Below are 17,275 nucleotides of genomic sequence, written 5' to 3' on the forward strand. Positions count from 1 at the left end.
GTACTGCTACAGATATTAAATACAAGTCATGACGATGAGTAGTTTGTATAGTATATAGGGGAATTTTTAAAAAGTAATTCCTGTCAGTTTAGGTGGATTTTGAAGAGGGTTGTCTTAAAGCTTTGAATGTCTCAAGAAAAATGGCTACTGAGCTCAGGCGTATATTATCTTTTTGATTTTTTGTGTTTTTTAAGGCTTCTCTAGACTTATTCCATTTTAAATAATTGAGTCTTTGAACCAGTATTCCTTGCAGTCCAGCATCATAAGCCTCAGTATTTTGTGGGAAACCATTGGTCTGTAAGATCTAGCTTATGCTGCTTTTAGGAAACAGCCCAGCTAAGAGTTCAATTATAGACATATTTGCCTCAAAAGAGATTATACAGTATGGTTATCTGGAAAAAAGTGTGTGACTGGTTGCCACAGAATTTTATTTGCTTACTCAGTGACACTTCATATTGTGCGTGGCAAATGAAGGGGCTTGTGTACATTCTAGTCTTCTGTTTTGCAAACATGCGTCTGTGTATATATGTGTGTCAATAGAGATGATAATCACCTTTTGACACAAATCACTTACTCTGCCACACAAGATCTCGGTTTATTCCACATTTCAAAAGCATGAAAACAAAGACTTCATGTGTCTCTGTAATAAAACTACAAACCTTTTGAATTTTCTCTATTTTTCATTAAATAGGATCTTGGAAAGAAATTTCAGCTGTCAGAGTAAAGTAATATCTATGATTTTTGTTCTTGATTAAACTGTGTACAGAGTACATTTTGAGGAACATTTTAATTTCAAAGATGATAGTGCACATAAAATTAGTTTGGTCTCTGGAGTACAGAAACAAACCAAAAAATGTGTATTATTTATAAAAAAATAAAAATAAATAAATAAAAAAAAGCTGGAAAGCTGAGCTGAGCTACTGTGCCAAGGCCTTGACTTTTCCCTCAAATAACAAAACACCAGTATCACATTCAGAGCTTCTATATTCTATCTGTTTACTTGGGAAAAGTGAACACAAAAAACAAGCCAGTGCAAGTCAGTATCTGGCCATTCTCCAGACGAGACATTCCTTTGAATAAATCAGTCATTGTATTTGAGAGGGTGGTGCAATAAAGAGTTCAGCATTTGTCACCATTTTCAATGCCTTTCATCACAGTCAGTAAGGCATGCATCTCCTGCTAAGTACGAAAGATTAACCTGCAGTTTTCAGTAGATATTAAATACATTTCAGTTTATCTTTTTTTAGACAACACTGTAAAAAAAAAAAAAAATAGGGGAAAAAAAATAAGAAAAAAAAATCTGTAGAAAAACAGAAAAAGTACTGGTCATTTTCTGCCAGGACATTATCTGTTAAGTTTACAGACATTTCCTTTAACCCTAAAACACAACACAATACAATGCATAATTCAAAATACGAAACCTGTGAAAAATCAATACAGAAATTAATTCATATTGACACAGTACACCATGCCCTTTTTAACAGACTTTTCCTAGAGTGCACTATCACTTATTTTGAAGAATTATAGTTAAAAACATTGGAAAACACTAACTTTGGTCACTCAGCACAGCTGCTGTTTACACCAAGTATTAAGATCTGTTCACAAGCGGTCAGCTAAAACACATTGGTCTGTGTTAGTCACTGATACCTATAAACCTATAGAATTTCTGCAGCAACAACTTACATTATCACTTCATCCTTGCTGACATGAAAAACAATGATTTCCCCCCCCATGGAGCTAAACCTGCCCAATGAAAAAGACGAGGACATGTTGTAAGCATTTCAATATCTGTTGCCGATAGTGTTTATCATATTGCATATTACTATATTAATATTACTATTACCAAAGTCCCTTTAAGACAAGTCATTTCACTCGGCGGCCATCTTTGAAACGCCTCTCGGGCATGCAAGTGCAGCTCCTATCTCTTTGAATGGGGAAACATCAAAATCTCCAAAGCTGTTTGCCAAGCTTTCAATTAAATTTCATATTTGAAATCACCAATCAAATCTGACAACAGCTGCCTCATAAGTTTTGTTTCTAAACGCTCAAATCATGATAAAAAACTGTATTTTTCAGGCTAGATCAAGCTAATGCGCACACGCAGTCCTAAATGCACGTCTCTTGTGTCTCATTTCGCAGGCGCATGTCTGGCTGTTTCTATAGGAACCGGAGCTTCTAACAGCCGCTGCAGTGATGCGATGACTTTACCAATTGGCAATTAGTCGATCGCTTATTTAGAAGGCGGGACTTATGTCGCCATATTGCACATTGCACTTTCTCCCATTTAAAACGTATCTTGTGTTCTTTGCTCTTACTATAGTAATACAGTAATATTAGTATAGTACTTACTATATTAATATTACCATATTAAAACTATATTAATTCAGATTTCCAGTACCGTTTGCACACTAAAAACTGCAAAAAAAAAAAAAGAAAAAAAAAGTTAGCATTAGCATTTTTCACTGTAATTTCAAATGTGTGGGGTCTATAAGATTTTTAAAAAATGTTTTCAAAAGAAGCCACTTATGCTCACCAAGACTGCATTTATTTGATTAAAAAAAATACAGTAAAACATTAATATTGTAAAATATTCAAATTTAATTTATTCCAATGGCAAAGCTGAATTTTCAGCATCATTACTCCAGTCTTCAGTTTCACATGATCCTTCAGAAATCATTCTATGCTGATTTGGTGCTCAAGAAATATTTATTATTATTATTATTATTAATGTTAAAAATAGTTGTGATGCTTAATGTTTTTGTTTGTACATTTGTTTGTAGCCATACTGTCACATTTAATCACTTGAATGCATCCTTGCTAAATAAAACTATTAATTTCCCAATTTTTGTTTTGTTTTTTTATGACAGTGTATGTGATGACTTTATTGTCACTGTGTTCAAAGAAATCATTGAGCACACAGAAGACAACCACACTTGCTGTACATTTTACAGACACACATCCCAAAGCAGCAAACTTCTGGCATGTTTGACTATACTGAGCAGATTTCTTCCATGCCAGTGGACACAAAGCAGACAGCACAAGCGAGCAAGGAAAGCACTATAACTCATTGCAGTGTCTAGCCCTACAGCTTTTACCTTCCTCTGGGCTACATTCTCTTATGACCCAATACTTGGCAACCTGTTATAAAAGTTTGAAAAAAAAAAAAATAATCCTGTGCTTGCCGTGAGAGTATTGCTTCTTGCAAGCAATATTACAGTGGTTTGGAAAGACTATTGGCCACTCTATTGGGCTGGGCTTCACCAGCAGAGCTGCTTTGTGACTCAGCCCACCCCCTCCTCACCTCTGCTCCTCTGTGCTGCACAAGCATTGGAGATGGAGAGTAAATCAAGTGCTCAGAGAACACGGCTCACAGCTGTTTCCTCCCCTTTTCCTTAGAAGTTTTTAAAAGACCGAGGAGGATTCGAATACAACATTAGTCAAGCATTATTTTGAACACTTTAAGTCCTCTGGTTCACCTTATGCAAGATATTCTCATATTTAGTAGTTGGTTTTACTCCTGAAAGGTGTGAAATATTTTCAGTTCGTATGATCAGCATTTGTCTAATCTAAAAATAACTTTCAAGTTGGATTTTTATTACATACACACCAGTTGACATACAGAATCAGTTTCCTCATGAAGATGCTAGCTAACTAAAAGCTTTGTTTGGCAACTTGACTAATTCAAATACAAACTCAAATGTGTCCCAGAACTCTGCTGTCTGCCAGTAATGTTCAGATAAAATGAGGGAGTGGAAAGGAGAAGCTAATCAGTAGTGAAAAAATCTTTTGTTTCTAAAATGTATTTTAGAAAATTACTATCTGCTGAAATAATAGTTAATTGATAAAAAAAAAAACACTACATATACATAGCATATACATCTATATCCATGATCAATTATATAGGTAAAGATGGAGGCCTGATAGATAGATGGATAGATACATAGATGGATGGATGGATCAAAGACGGACAGACGGACTAACAGACAGATCGATAGATAGATAGAATGTAGGCGGATGGATGGATGGATGGATGGATGGATAAAATGACAGAACAAAGACGGACGGACCAATGGAAGGACGGATGGATGGTAGGATGGATCAAAGATGGACAGATCTATAGATAGATAGATAGATAGATAGATCCTAATGAACGTACAAACCAAACGAAATGGACGGATGGATGGATGGATGGATGGATGGATGAATAAATGGATGGATGGATGGATGGATGGATGGATGGATCAAAGATGGACGGACGGACAGACGGATCTATAGATAGATAAATAGATGGATACAGTTGTGGTCAGAATTATTGGCACCCTTGATAAATATGATCAAAGATGACTGTAAAAATAAATCTGCCTTGTTTATCCTTTTGATCTTTAATTCATAAAATTAGCAAAAATCTAACCTTTCATTGAAGGAAAAGAATTGAAAGTGGGGGGGAAATCACATTATGAAATAAATGTTTTTCTCCAAAACACGTTGGCCACAATTATTGGCATCCTTTTATTTAACACTTTTTGCAACCTCCTTTTGCCAAGATAACAGCTCTGAGTCTTCACCTATAATGCCTGATGAGTTTGGAGAACACCAGACAAGAGATCAGAGACCATTCCTTCATGCAGAATCTCTCCAGATCCTTCTGATTCCCAGCTCCATGTTGGTGCTTCTTCTCTTCAGTTCACTCCACTCATGGCCTTTAGGGTTCAGGTCAGGGGCTTGGGATGGCCATGGCAGAAGCTTCATTTTGTGCTCAGTGACACATTTTTGTGTTGGTTTTGATGTTTGTTTTGGATCATTGTCCTGATGGAAGATCCAATCACAGCCCATTATTGGATTTCTAGCAGAAGCGGTCAGGTTTTGATTTTTTATCTGTTGGTATTTGATAGAATTCATGATACCATGTATCTGAACAAGATGTCCAGGACCTCCAGCAGAAAAATAGGCCCACAACATTAAAGATCCAGCAGTATATTTAACCGTGGGCATGGGGTACTTTTTATCCCTGTTTGCACCAAACCCATCTGGTGGGTTTGCTGCCAAAAAGCTCTTTTTTTAGTTTCATCTGACCATAGAACCAGGTCCCTTTTGAAGTTCCAGTCTTGTCTGACAACTGAATATGCTGGAGATTGTTTCTGAATGAGAGCAGAGGATTTTTCTTGAAACCCTCCTGAACAACTTGTGGGGATGTAGGTGCTGTTTGATAATTTTTTTAGGCTTTCTGAGACTCAACTAATCACTGCAATTCTCCAGCTGTGATCCTTGTAGAGTCTTTGGCCAATCAAAATTTCCTCCTCACCGCGCATCAGGACAATTTAGACACATGTCCTCTTCCAGGCAGATTTGTAACATCTTTATTTGATTGGAACTTCTTAATTATTGCCCTGATAGTGGAAATACAGCCACTTTCTATTTTGTGAAGCTCAACAATCTTTTGCTGCACATCAGAACTGTATTTTTTGGTTTTACTCATTGTGATGAATGATTACGGGAATTTGGCCTTTGTGTTTCCTCATGTTTATACTCCTGTGGAACAGGAAGTCATGGCTGGACAATTTCATGTTCATGATCACCCTGGTGTGCTAAAAAATGTAAATATGAATGGGAATATACTTCAGAGATATTTTACTCATAATAAATTCTAGGGGTGCCAATAATTGTGGCCAACATGTTTTGGAGGAAAAACATTTATTTCATAATGTGAGTTTCCCCCCACTTTCAATTCTCTTCCTTCAATGAAAGGTTAGATTTTTGCTAATTTTATGAATTAAAGATCAAAAGGATAAACAATGCAGATTTATTTTTACAGTCATATTTTCCAAGGGTGCCAATAATTCTGACCACAACTGTAGATGGATGGATGGATAGATGGATCAAAGATGGATGGACGGACGGACGGACGGACGGACAGACAGACAGACAGACAGATAGAATGTAGATGGATGGATGCATGGATGGATGGATGGAACAAAGACGATGGACGGACAGACGGACAGATAGATAGATAGATAAATAGATAGATAGACAATGTAGACAGATGGATGGAAGGATGGATAAAATGATAGAACAAAGACGGATGGACGGACAGATGGACGGATAGAAAAAAGACGGACAGACGGACCCATAGACGGATGGATCTATAGATAGATAGATAGATCCTAATGAACGTAGACAGACAAATGGGTGGGTGGATGGATGGATGGATGGATGGATGGATCAAAGATGGATGGACAGACGGATCTACAGATAGATAGATAGATAGATAGATAGATAGATAGACCCTAATGAACGTAGACAGACAAATGGGTGGGTGGGTGGATGGATGGATGGATCAAAGACGGATGGACAGACGGATCTATAGATAGATAGATAGATAGATCCTAATGAATGTAGACAGACAAATGGATGGATGGATGGATGGATGAAAGACGGACGGACGCACGGACGGACGGACGGACGGACAGATGGATAGATAGATAGATAGATAGAATGAAGATGGATGGATGGATGGATGGATGGAACAAGGACGGACGGACGGACGGATGAATGGACGGACGGACGGACAGACAGACAGAACGTAGATGGATGGATGGATGGAAGACGGACGGACGGATGGACGAACGGACGGACGGACGGACGGACGGACGGACGGACGGACAGACAGACAGACAGACAGACAGACAGACAGACAGATAGATAGATAGATAGAATGTAGACAAATGGATGGATGGATGGATGGATGGATCAAAGACAGACAGACAGGCAGACAGATAGATAAATAGATAGATAGAATGTGGATGGATGGATGAACAAAGACGGACGGACAGACGGACAGACAGATAGATAGATAGAATGTAGACAGATAAAAGGATGGATGGATGGATGGATGATAGAACAAAGATAGATAGACGGACAGACAGACAAACAGGGAACTTTCTATCATGATGGTTGTAAGCTATTTCAGCTGTTTTGTTAACTTCCTCTAGAATTAGACCACCCTACCCCAATCCCACACGCCCTCTCACTAAAACCCTGCCCTCCAAAGACATGTCAGCCAGCCTGACGTCAGCAAATCTGAACACGCAGGGAGAATTTTCTAATAGGCTAAAATGCACTGGCCGCTTACTTGACTCTTTCTCTATACAGAGCCTAGAGGTGTCAGCTACAGGTGTGATTCCTCAGGACACCTAAATCAGTGATATCTGAATTTCTCACAGTAATTATTGCTCCTCACATTTTGAGGAAATCTGATCAAATACCCCCTGATAACATTAAGTAAATTATACTATGTCTCATAATTTTATTATAATTTATTTGATCATTTTCAAATGCAAGTATATAATTTTACTGAATTTGAAATCAAATAAAAAAACAGAGCAAAACCTGACACTATAAAGACAAATAATGCATTCAGCCAAACCACGTGCAAGATCTTGGTCATCTTTCACATAAATGTTTGTGTTCATGAAGTAATTCACATACCCATATGTCCAGCATGTGAAATACACTTAATAAAATGTGGAACTGGACAAGTCTGTGGAACTGTAAAAGCTTCCTGACCAGCAAAGGGAATGTTTAGCTGATCCTATTGTCTAGTATTCAGTACTGAGACAATGAGGATTGAGCAACAATGAATTAAAACGCCTTCAGAGCAGCAGAAAATGAGTTGCTTTTTTACCTTTCACTATTGTCTTCCCTTCTTGTTTTCCAACTAGGGGTTTAAATCTGTCATCTGCAACCCAAGACAAATGGGATATAAACTCTTTTCTTGTTCCCTTGTAAAAAGAGAGCCTATAAGCAACGGCAGTAAAGTCAGCTCAGTTAAGACTGTCATAAAGCCAGTTTAACCGTCCTTCTTAGCAACAGACTCTAACATTATCAGCGAACAATCACCAAAAACTTATTCAAGAATTACCGTTACAATATACAATATTAGCAAAGAACAACCGATCTTTAAAGAATAGTCATGACTTATGAGGAACATACAGTGTAATTCTACAAAGCCAGAGTGGATGCTTATGAGAGAGCCCTGACAAAAGGGGGAGGAAAATTAGGGTTGGCAGCATTCTTCTTACTTAAAGCTGTTAAAAAAGAGGCAGTAGAGAGTGGGGCTGGGTCTGATTGCTGCTCTGAGCAGGAAAAACCTCAGTCTGTCTTCATGGTGCAGCGATAACCTGGACTCTTTTTTTCCTTCCTCTTCCCTGTTACTTTGCACACAAGAACAGCTCATGTCTTTGATATGGGCATGATGATCTTTCAGCCTTATAGGACTGTCCTGTTTCTGGCTTTATCTCTGGCTTTTTTACAATTTGTGAAATGCCAAGAAGAAAACGGTGGTAAGTTGCTGTTTATTCATGAAGCTAATTGTGCTGATGCTAAAGCTGATGCTTTTGATTTTGTTGTAAAGACATGGGACTAGTCTTATTTTATTATTATTATTACCAGTAAGGTTTATTTAGGTATATAAAGTGAAGATGTCGAATATAAAGCTGCTTAAATGTTAATTGTTAACTGTTGAAAAATTGGAGCTTAATTTTAAACGACGTTGCATATAAGATTTGGCTGTACTTTTGACCAGCAGTCATCTCTAGTTATGCCATAAGTTGGAGATTTGGTTGTACTTTTGACCAGCAAGTTATGCCATGTGGTCACCATACTGTAACATGATTAATGGTGAGGAGTTTTGTGACATATGAGGATGGGCAAAGGGCACAGTTTACTCTTGACTCTTCAACATGCACCATTAGATTTGTTTTCTACTCACATCAATATTCTCCTCTCACATCTGCTGAATCGATTTCAGCTTTAGCACTGCGCTCACATGTCTCTACAGAAACACATCTTGCATCCTAATGCAGAGCAGATGTGTGAGGATATTATGAGTAAGGCTCTGACTCTGAACATGCAGGAAAAAAAAAAAAAAAAAAAACACCCAGCCAAGAAACACCTGAGTGCTATTACCTCAGTCATGCCCCGGTTTAGAGCATTTCAAACATGTGACGTATATTTTTCCCTAAATGATGTCACCAGACACACTTCTAGGGAGGTTCTCTTGATCTTGAATGTTTAGCGGATTTTGATATATGCGTATCTGAAAAACATGTTTTACGTGTGTCTCTTGGATTTAAAGCCTATTACTGGGGTTTCACAGGCAGTGCGCCACCTTGTGGTAAATAATCATTACAAAATTAAATTATAATACTAGTTAATAATAGAGCAAAAATACACAATTATAATGGCATTATATGTAAAAAAGAGATTTTATTTTTCACACCAGTCTGTTCACTTTTGGGCTAAGAAGTAATAATGTTTTTAGGTGAAAATTTGGTATTATTTTTGGTAGCATTTCTCTAAAACTATGTATTTTGGTGGCATTATCACGCTAAACTGCATATTTGCCCATTTGAATAGGCCATATAAACAAGTTATAAATAGTCTCATAAGTATGTTAATCTCTATAGTACTTCGCAAATACAATTAATTAAGTTTGGTCCACTTTAGAAAGTCTACTAACTACAAGTAACTTTCCAACTACATGTCAATTAACTCTCATTAGAATATTAGTAGACTGTTAGGTTAGGAGGGTTCGGGTTAGTAAATAAGTTGACATAGTTGCAAAATTAGTCAGTAGAATGTCTGTTGGGGAGCATCAAAAGTTTTTTTCGCAAACATTAAGCAGACAGTCTACTAATACTCTAATGAGAGTTTGCAAAGTTACTTATAGTTAATAGAATATCTAAAGCAGACCATTGAAATAAAGTGTTACCAACTTAACTAAAGTCTGTTTGAGTACATACTATTCCTCACTTGAAGAAAGTGTCTAAATTGTTTGGTTTCAAGCTAGTTAAAGTGACTAACTGAAAGCAGCTGTTTCTTTCTAAATAGTTTAGTTGCAACGGTAATATTTACGCAACGTAAAGAGAAGAAAATTACTCCAGAAAAACAAAACAACAAAAAAATGAAATGTGCTTTCAGGCAAATGTGGTTAGGTTGCTAGTATTTTTCTATCTAATGCATAAAAGATGCAGTTTCTCTCATCCTGTCCTTTCACACAGGCATTTCAATGCCAGCACGCACCACATAAAGTCCAAGTGAAGTTGTTCTGTTCTTCGTCTGTTCCACGTGACCCATCCGAAACTCTTTTCATCTGAGCATTATCTCATGGAACGGTTTTAAATACCCCCAATCTTTTGGATAATGTGTAATTTTATGTAAATTTGGTTAAACAAATCCACACAAATTACTTCTCACAATAAAGTGAAAAACACTGTAATTTCTCTCTGACCCAAACAGATGATCGTCTTTCTAGCATTATACTCTTGATTGGACTTTTTTATTATAAGGCTGTGTAGCAATTCTGTGCTATTCTACTTTTCTGTATTTTACATGAATGAATGTCCTTTTTTGTTTAAAAAACTAGTTTCAGTTGTTACTGCCACATCAATTATATTACAACAAATAGGGTGTTTTCACTTTACAGCTAAATATCCAAATATGTGCATTCGACCAAGTCCACAGCTTATGTGCTGATGAAAAACATGTGCTGCATTTTTGAGCTATGACTTGATTACATGCCTCTTTGGTCCTGCAAGAGGGAGGGAAAGAGACAGCGAGAAAGAGAGAGAGTGAGAGAGAACCCTATTCTCCACATGACACCAATTTTTAAGTCTATAACCTTTACTGTACAATCTGTAGCACCTTTGATCTCCCGCAGAGATGGCACTGGGCGTCTCTATGGAATAAACAATTTAGAGGATGTATTTTTAATGTTCAGGGCGCTCTTGAGACTGCTCCATGGGAACTACTTATAAAGTAAATTATGGCAGTCAGCAAATGCAAGCCTGGGGGATGACTTCCAGATGTTAAACTGGTTGCTTTGGCAGTATTTGTAAAATATTAAAACAAATGTTGGCTAAAACGTCGTTGTGGAGGAAGTCGTAGTCGATGTAAAGAACACTGTGTCTTCGAACAGCAAAGGCTTGAGGACAATGGGGGTTAGAAAATGAGAGTAAATGCAGATATTTTGCCACTATATACTATAATAGCTCAGCAAAGTCTGTTGTATATTTTGTTTGTCACGTGCAAGTAAGCATTCAGCCTCATGTACAATAGATGTAGTGAAAAACCTTCAAATATCCTTTTGGCAGTCTTACAGGATCAGGAAGCAAGGAGGATGAGACATGCATATGCCAAACATGACTGTGTAGAGAATGTAGAGGTTGGCAGTGGAGAAAATGACGAGAACTTCCCTTGAGACAGTTCATAAGCTTACACAGCTGTTCCAATTGGTCTGGATATCATCTGGATTTGGCCTATTTAAGTTTTTAGTCCTGTTTGTCTGCTATTGCTACATGGGTCTAAACCATGGATAATAGAAGAAGCTTAGATTAGCATATTTCATATACTGATTATTTTGTGGATAGGGCTAAAGCACTAGTCACCCAAAAATGAACCTGTATGACTTTCTTTTTTCTGATTTTTTTTTTTTTTTTTTTTTTTTTTAACAATGCAATAGGTGTCAATGAATCATTTCTGTTTTTTTATGAACAGATTTAAAATTTCAAAGATTTGTTGACTGATCTGACTCAAAAGAATGATTTATTTTCAAATTAGACATTGCTACTTCTATCATGAACACCTTGGGGAATGTAATTGTTTTTGTGATCATGTAATTAAAAAATATAATTATTTAAATTTCACGTCTTTAAAAGTTTTACAATACACCATAGTCATATCTTCATACTGATTTTTTTTTTTTGTAATTTTGGAGCTTGACATTCCCATATTCACTTTCAATACTATATAAGGCCAGACTATTTTTCAAAAATTCACCTTTTGGTGGCAAAATTTTGGAACAATATAAGAATGAGTAAAATAATGACAGAATTAACATTTTTGGGTGAACTATTCCTTGAAGGACAGATACCATGCTCAATGGCACAAGTCATTTTTCTAACTGAACCATATCACATCCGCTGCCTCATTTTTCTTAGCCCACCTATCCAGGAAAAAAATTCTGCGGATGGCCTCCCAAAAGTGGAAAAAGTTACCCCAATTATCCACTGCTGTAGTGCATCTGTATAATACTAAAAGAGTGAGTAATATTTAAAAAACTGATTCCTCGTCTGTTTAACTAACATACAGCCATACCATTCACAAGATGAGAAACTTACAGTATCATGATGGCATTGATACCGATGCTTAAAGTTGATACTGATACTTAAAGTACATGAAGTCCTTTGTGGCTGCCCAGCTTAAAAATATATTATGACAAGATGAAATGACACAGGTTTTGGATTCGGGCCATAAGATCAATTCAACATAACTATTCCACATTACTTTTGACTTTTGCCAATGACTAATAGAACACAGCCTTATAATTATATCTACAGTGTGCTGAAAATGAAACAGATGTCATTCAGGCTGGAACAGGGATTGAAAGCCAGGCAGAGGAGTCCGTTTTTAATTCAAATTGAGTTTGAATACATACCAACATATTTGTGGGCTATGAGAGAGGGCTATGAGAATCCTTAACGTATCCACATTTAATAATACTCTTATTGCAGAACTTGCAATTCAGTAAATTTTGCATGGAATTAAGTAAATTCTACTTATGTAAAATGAACAAAAAGAACGAGCACATTTAACTTGGCCAGTTAGAGGTTGCTGAGTAATTTCTGCTTACTCACTGGAAGTTTACCTTGCAATACTCTGGTTGGGTACCTCATTACCTATATTGTTTTAGTAAACACAAACAAACAAAGAGTGAGTTAAACAAACACAGAGACTTCAATACTTGGTACACAATACACAATAACGGTAACAATCAGTGGATAGTATGAATATGATTATGAATAGTGTATGAATGGATCATATTGAGTAGAAAATTGTCTCCAGATGTCACAAAACAGCAAGTTACTAAACCTAACAACAAAAGCAATGATAAAACAGTGTAAACACAGCTAGAAAAATGCAACCTTAATAATTATTCATGCCCCAGTGCATGATGGGAACACCAGTCTCAGAAAGTTGAGTAGGTTTTGCTTAATTTTATAACTTTGATGCTTACTTAAAGAATCATTGTAAACATAACAAAAAGATTTCTACAACCTTGAATTGAGGACTAAAAATACAGAATTCACTTTTTTAAATTCTTGCCTGAACTATCTTATTTAATGAAATTACATTTTTTTCTGTAGTATTTACTTGTACCGAGCCCACTCTAGAGAAAAATGAGAACTCTCAACACGAGAACACATTGTGCTTTTCAACAAGCAACTATCCTGCACTTCATAAACTCATTACTAGGCCATCTGAGTCAGCCCAGTTTGTATGGAAACATCTGCACAGTTTAGTGAGTCATGGACACAATACGATTAGATTCTAATAGCGTGTGAAAAAAGACACTGTGATCCTGAGATGCCATGTGGCAGTTGCACACATCAGTTTGTAAATGCCAGAGACCTATGAGAAAATCATACACTGTATTAAATCTTTATTTGTTTAAAATATCTATTGGTTACAAAAAAAAAAAAATACAGCTGCAGTTTGAAGTGGTTCGCAAAATGAAAATAAAGGAATGACCAAATTACTGTTAATGAGTTTCATTCTTGTTCTATTACTTGCCAAGCCATTTGTATATCCAGTGTACACTCGATTATTGTAAATATTAGGCCAATTACTTCCCCATACTGTTTAAATTAAAGAAATCCCAGAACTTTTTACATTGAACAGACGTTAAACATTGTTCATATGTCCTTCAAATAAACTAGCTATAATCTTTCTGTATCCAATAAATCAATGTTGCCAAAACATTTTATATATCATATTAAGGAAGAAAATGTGATCCAGGCACAGAACTTTAGTCTGGCAGGAGCTTAAAGTTCAAAAACACATTCACGAGAGAGACATTTTTCCACCTTGTAAATTAGTTCATTTTTGTATATTCACAGCAGGAAGTGGCTCACACTGGCATTTCCTCTGGAGAGAACGCTGAGTAATGTCTAGGTCTGAGCAATGATATCATTCCCTGCTATCCCATAATGGTTATAGCAAATCTACATCTTATTGTCTTACATTTTTATTCAGTCAATAAAGATGCTCTAATGAAGTATTTTTTACTGTTAGTGCACTTAAAGACCCCATGCAATTGCTTGACGAGTGCAGTTTTGCGGGCAACAAGTGCAACTTATATACATGACCCCTATGAAAACTGCATTTTTTTGATTGCATAATTTCAATGCAACATCAAACTGTGCTCTAAAACCCTTACCTTATACATCTTAGTCCTAGATGAACTAATTTCAATATTCAACCTGTTGTTTAATCTAAACTTTTGTTTGATTCGGTTTGATTAACACTTGCCAATTTAAATTTCATAGGCTTTATATGTACATTTTTAATAATATAATATAATATATCTGAATAAATATCAGTATTTTGTATCTCTATACAAAGAGTCAGAAACAGACTGTATATATGATTTTTGTTTTTCCTAGAGTGCAATGGTACATGTAATGTGTAATGGTATTTCTAGATGAATAGATTGCAGGTCAAAAGATTAACAGTGTTGAAATTACTCTGCGGTTAATCACTTAGAACCGGACCAGTATTCCCACAAAACATTGCAGTCAAACCAGCTGCTCATGACTAATCAGACATTTTAAAAAGCTCTACGGAAAAGAACTATAACCATGGAATCATGAAAAGGACATAAAGCATTGACTCTCTTATCGATTTCTCATCTAATTAATAATGAGTCTATGGTTTCCTATTTCCTATCAAATTTGAGTTTGGAAAGATTCACTTAGTCCATCTGTTTTCTTTTATTTATAAAACCAGATCAGAAAGAAATACGATTATATAAGGAAAATCTGTGGTAACACTTTATTTCAATGGTCCACTTTGGACATTCTACTAACTATAAATGACTTTACAACTACATGCCAACTAACTCTCATTAGAGTATTAGTTGATTGTTTGCCTAATATCTGCTAACATTTTATTTTGAAGGTCCCCCATCTACTACCCCCATTCTACTAACCTGAACCCTAACCTTAATGGGATAGTTCACCCAAAAACGGAAATTCTGAAAATGATGAAAGTTGTTCCAAACCTGTAGGAATTTCTTTTTTCTGTTGACACAAAAGAAGATATTTTGAAGAATGTCAGTTGATGGTCCCCATTGACTCCCATAGTATGAAAAAAAAAGGTAACACTTTATTTTACAGTGATTCACGTTACTACATGTACTTACTATAACAGTAAATTATGCATAATTACAAGTAACTAACCCTAAATCAAACCCTAACCCTAACTGTAACTCTATAGTAAGTACATGTAGTTAATTAATAGTACTCAGTACTTATTTGAGTAATTACAATGTAACTACGGCACTGTAAAATAAAGTGTAACAACAAAACAAAACAAAAAAATACTATGGAAGTCAATGGGGTCCATCAACTGTTTGTTTATCAACATTCTTCAACAGAAGAAAGAAATTCATACAGGTTTGGAACAACTTGAGGGTGAGTAAATGAAGACAATTTTCATTTTTGGGTGAACTATCTAAAAGTATCCAAAGTATACTTCACTTTTTACGTGTACGCGAGGGACAGTGTGCATGATGTGAATTTTGTCATCAGATTAGTACGCGCGTACTGAACGCGCACTGCCGAATTTTTGTAATTGCTCGTACTTTGTACTCGGAGGTCGCACATGCGCATTTAATTTTTTTGCAGTAATTACTTTATCCACAAGGTGGCAACCATGCCCTGGGGGCATCAATTCACAAGGTAGTCAAAGAAAAACTGCATAAACAGAACAGGCCAGAATGCGTGCAAGCTACAGCAACAATGGAGGCCTACATAGACAAGAGATTGTGCGAAGAGATTAAAAAGTACCCTCATTTGTACAACTCTAGCATGAAAGAATAAAGATGTTTACATGGGCTGTAACTTATAGAGGTATTGCAATTTGTCTCAATGAGCATGTGTTGAACGCCTGTATACGCATACAAGTCAAGTGAAGCATACTTTGCACGACGGTGCATTCGACTCTGCGCGTACAACTAGCCTACTAAGAAAAAAAGTATACTTTCTGCTTAAGTCAGTCTACTACTGCCTACTAATACTCTAATGAGTTAGTTGACATGTATTTGCAAAGTTACTTAGTAGAATGTCTAAAGTGGACCATTGAAATAAAGTGTAACCAAATCAAGTTTTTTATAATAAAGTATGCTATAGAAAACCAGTCAGTACTTTGTGTTTGTAAATTTTTTTGATATTATACATGCTGGATGAGTTTGCGGTTTGCAATACATTATTAAGTGCATATGTTAATAGCTCTGTACACGACCAGCCAGTATCACAGTCTATACAATTTATGGCCTTTGCAAGAACTGACCTTTAAGCTGACCCTTTGACCATCCTAAATGTCATGCTTTAAAAAGATATAAGCCGCTATAAACTTCAAAGGTTTTCTCAGAGCAAGTGGGATGCCTTCTAGTGGAGTAGTCTGCAGTCTCACATTTATAAGAGTAAGATCATGTCCATTACAGCTAATTTCAAATATCTATAACAGACAGAGATTGTTGACAGAAGACAGTTGCTTCTAATGACAAAGGTTGAAGCTGATTATTGAGGTCCTTAAGTTAATACAAGATAGAAAAATAGAAAAAGGCAAGAGGATGATCTGAAATGGAAGTACCACAGTGTGGGGTCACATGAAGTAAATGTTTATATAAATCCTCTCCGCTGATGCCTAAAGGTTCTCCATCCAAAAGAGTGTAATGTAAGCTAGAATCATGACAGACCAGCTGTGGAAGCTCTGCAAGCTCTCACAACATCCAAACAAAGCAAAGAGGAGGAAACACTCTACAAAGAGAAACATAAGGGAGGGATGTTTCTAGTCCCTGGAAAGAATGAGTAGGGTTGTTCCTCACAGGATGCACAGAGATTTCCAAAAAAAAAAAAAATTAAATCCACAGCCTGGAAAAACATTGATGTATATTTTTTCTTAATAATGATGAATCATTAACATTTTAAATTTAAGTTACTTTTTAACTGCCCAGAGTTTTACTCATGGCAATGAGTAGGCCTATGACTGGTCATGAGATTTTGTTGATCTCGGCCAAGAATGTGACTAGTATTGACCTGCATAAATTAAATATCTTCCCTGACACTCACACAGAGACACATTTACCCTTCAACATCTAAACATATATTGAGTTTGTATAAAAAGTGAAGGAGTTCAAATTGTGTTATTATTAAAA

The 17,275-nt window shown here is 36.2% G+C and overlaps 1 protein-coding gene across 1 annotated transcript in view; it reads left to right on the forward strand.

Annotated features, from left to right (window-relative positions):
- The first annotated feature begins 8,095 nt into the window (after positions 1-8,095).
- Positions 8,096-17,275, forward strand: part of col5a2a (collagen, type V, alpha 2a) — a 35,629-nt gene continuing 26,449 nt past the window's right edge. The window contains exon 1 of the mRNA XM_051906845.1: positions 8,096-8,339. Within this exon, the coding sequence (XP_051762805.1) occupies positions 8,243-8,339 (97 nt within the window). The 5' untranslated portion in view covers positions 8,096-8,242. The remainder of the gene's footprint in view (positions 8,340-17,275) is intronic.

This window comes from Ctenopharyngodon idella, chromosome 9, assembly GCF_019924925.1.
Source record: "Ctenopharyngodon idella isolate HZGC_01 chromosome 9, HZGC01, whole genome shotgun sequence".
Taxonomy (NCBI): domain Eukaryota; kingdom Metazoa; phylum Chordata; class Actinopteri; order Cypriniformes; family Xenocyprididae; genus Ctenopharyngodon; species Ctenopharyngodon idella.